General features: G+C 40.5%; 1 protein-coding gene across 1 annotated transcript; it reads right to left on the reverse strand.

Moving 5' to 3' along the window:
• Positions 1-207: 207 nt before the first annotated feature.
• LOC141674573 (uncharacterized) lies at positions 208-759 on the reverse strand. The gene has a single exon (XM_074481284.1). It carries the CDS (start codon positions 757-759, stop codon positions 208-210), a length of 552 nt encoding a protein of 183 aa, XP_074337385.1.
• Positions 760-3,071: the final 2,312 nt, after the last annotated feature.

The following is a 3,071-nucleotide window of genomic DNA, read 5'->3' on the forward strand; positions in this document are numbered from 1 at the left end:
CTTCGAGAAACAGCACGCTCCCTTAAGTTGGTCAAACAGGTCATCTGTCCTTGGTAGAGGATACTTATTCTTAATGGTCAACTTATTTAACTCCCAGTAATCGATGCACAACCTCATACTTCCATCCTTATTCTTTACGAATAATACTGGTGCACCCCACGGAGATACACTTGGCCTAATCACACATTTATCCAATAATTCATGAAGTTACTTAGCTAGTTCTTTCATTTCTACTAGAGCCATGCGATAAGAAGACTTTGAAATTGGTTCTGCTCCGGGAACTAAATCAATAGAAAACTCGATCTCACAATCTGGTGGAAATCCTGGAAATTCGTCTGGGAAAATGTCTGGAAATTCTCTTACTATTGGAATCTTGTCTAGTACAGGTACTTCTTTCTCAATGTCTACCACACGTGCTAAGTAAGCCTCGCATCCTTGCCTTAACAATTTCTTTTCCTGTAATATCGAGAGAAATTTCTTTTCCTGCCTTTGTCCTTGATAATTTATCTTAACATTATCCTCGGTAAACATCACAATCCTTTTCTTCTTGCAGTCAATATTTGCCTTATATTGGGACAACCAATTCCTTTCTAAAATCACGTCAAACTCTCCTAGCTTGAAGGGTATTAGGTCAGCCGAAAAAGAATGCCCGTAGATTTCCAATCGACACTTAGGGAAGAACTGACTCACTGAAACTCTATCCTGATTGGCTACTTCTATAGTCAAAGGTTCAGCCAAATCTTGTAACATTAAGTCCATTTGAACCACACAATCCTTTGATATAAAAGACTTAGATGCTCCCGAATCAAATAAAACTTTAACAGGTATGGAGTTGAGAGAGAGAGCGTACCTGCCACTACATCCGATACCTGAGCATTTGACCTTTTTGTCATTTTAAAAGTTCTGGCTTTAGCTATGCTGGATGCTGGTCCTTGCAGATGCCTAGGAGATTGTGCTATCTTGGTAAGGGCCAGTTTCCAGTTCCTCCTGTGTTGAGCTCCTTTGAGTGTGTTGTGTTAGACTAGGTGTAGTCTGTGAGTTGTTCGGATTTCTGGCTTCAGTCCCTGCTTCTTCGCATTCTGAGCTTCAGTACTCACATACACAGGAACCAATCGGGCCAATTCCGTAAACTTGGCCTCGTACTCGGCCACACTCTTTTCATCGTTCTTCAATTCCAAGAACTCAACCTCCAACTGGTTTTGCAAACAATCCGGAGAATACTTTTCCGAAAACAATTCTATAAACCTACTCCATGGAACATGACCTTATCCTTCCAAGGCACGAGTGGATTCCCACCAATAATTCGCTTCACCCTTTAGAAAATAACTTGCATAGTCTGATCTAAGATTATCACTTACTTGCGTGAGGGTGAAAGCTTTCTCCATTTCCTTTAGCCAAGTTCTGGCAGCAACTGTGTCCACCTCGCCCTTAAACTTTGGGGGCTTTACCGACTGAAAAGATTTAAAACTCACAGTTTTATTTTCTTCTCTTTGCTGAGGTTGCTGCAGAAGTTGCAGCTGTTGCTGTTGAATTTGTTGTTGCTGCTGCTGCTGTATGAACTGCTGCTGTTGTTACAGAAATTGCTGCTGCTGCTGAAATTATTCTTGCTGCTGAGCAATTTGATTATACTGTTGGCACAACAAATCTAGAAACTCACCCATAATTGGGCCCCCTTCAGAAGCTCTACTAGAGGAATTGGATGGGATATTCTTCTTGGGCGGCATTCTCCTGAAACATAACAAATGATTTTAGTTTAAAAGAATTGCCCCCGGGTAGCAACATTTTCATGTGCCAAGAGAATGCTGCCCCAATAAAATATTCCCATCCTTATTTAGTTGGGGTCTGACCGTAATGAGTGGCTAGATTTAACAAAATAAGCAACAATTGCAACAATAAAAGTAACAACAATAATAACAGCGCGACACTAGCAGCATATGCCAATACTTATAACAGTCGCTAACTAATATCGCAACCTATTAACTGAATTCACATGATCGGACTCGTTTTCGCGGAAGGGATGTCTACAAATCTCTATCGACCATTACCAATGGCACCTATACCAGGGAGACACACTAAAGATCAGGGCAGTTCCAGAATCCTCAAAATATGCCAGGGTTACACCTTCGAACCCTCGACTAGACTCTTAAACTTGCTCCTCTAGATGTGAGTTGCTGATTCACACCCTATACACCAACTCTACACCTTTCCGACTCTATTCCTAACCAAAATCAGGGACTCAAACCTGTAGCTCTGATACCAACCTGTGACGGCCTCAACCCCGGGGTCAGGAGTTGACGTCACTAACAATATTAAATTACAATTATAACTTAATCCAATCACTTTTAGTTCAATATAAACAACCCCTTCTCAAGATCTTTTCCAGGTTCAAGTATAATTTAGGTTACACACTTATTACAAACCAACTTATTTAAAACAACCTGAGATTTCTAACTTTCTATAGCAACTCACAAACCACACATGATCTGACACAACACACTCAGAGGAGCTCAACACAGGAGGAACTAGGAACTGGCCCTTACCAAGACAACACAATCTCCTAGGCATCTGCAAGGTGAAAATATACAAAATATTCGCAAGAGTGAGCGATCAATCGCTCAGCAGTACCACTATATGAATAATAATCAAAACAGTTTATGATAAGCAACTATAGGAACAGAAACCATAATTCGTTTATAAAAAATAAGTAAAACAGGTGAAAACAGATGATAACCGATGAAAAATGGATATCAATAGCTAGCATGCTCTATAAAACATCTCATTAATTGTGCTGTGTAAATACCAGAGTTCAATTTTAGCATGCTACTTTCATTTTCAAATCTTCCGTTCCATTACAGGAACCATAAATTCATTTGTCCCATTACGGGGACCCAAAACCATTTGTTCCGTTACGGGAACCATAACATATCGCTCAGGTATAAAAGTATTGGATGATCCCTAATGAGACAGCTGATCAGGCTATCTCTATAGGACGACTCTCTTGGCCATCGCATGAAACTTGTTCCGGAACTCAGAGACTAGCTAGGTCCCTATCACGCTGGGCTGGTGGTTAT

This window comes from Apium graveolens, chromosome 7 (genome assembly GCF_009905375.1).
Source record: "Apium graveolens cultivar Ventura chromosome 7, ASM990537v1, whole genome shotgun sequence".
Classification (NCBI taxonomy): Eukaryota; Viridiplantae; Streptophyta; class Magnoliopsida; order Apiales; family Apiaceae; genus Apium; species Apium graveolens.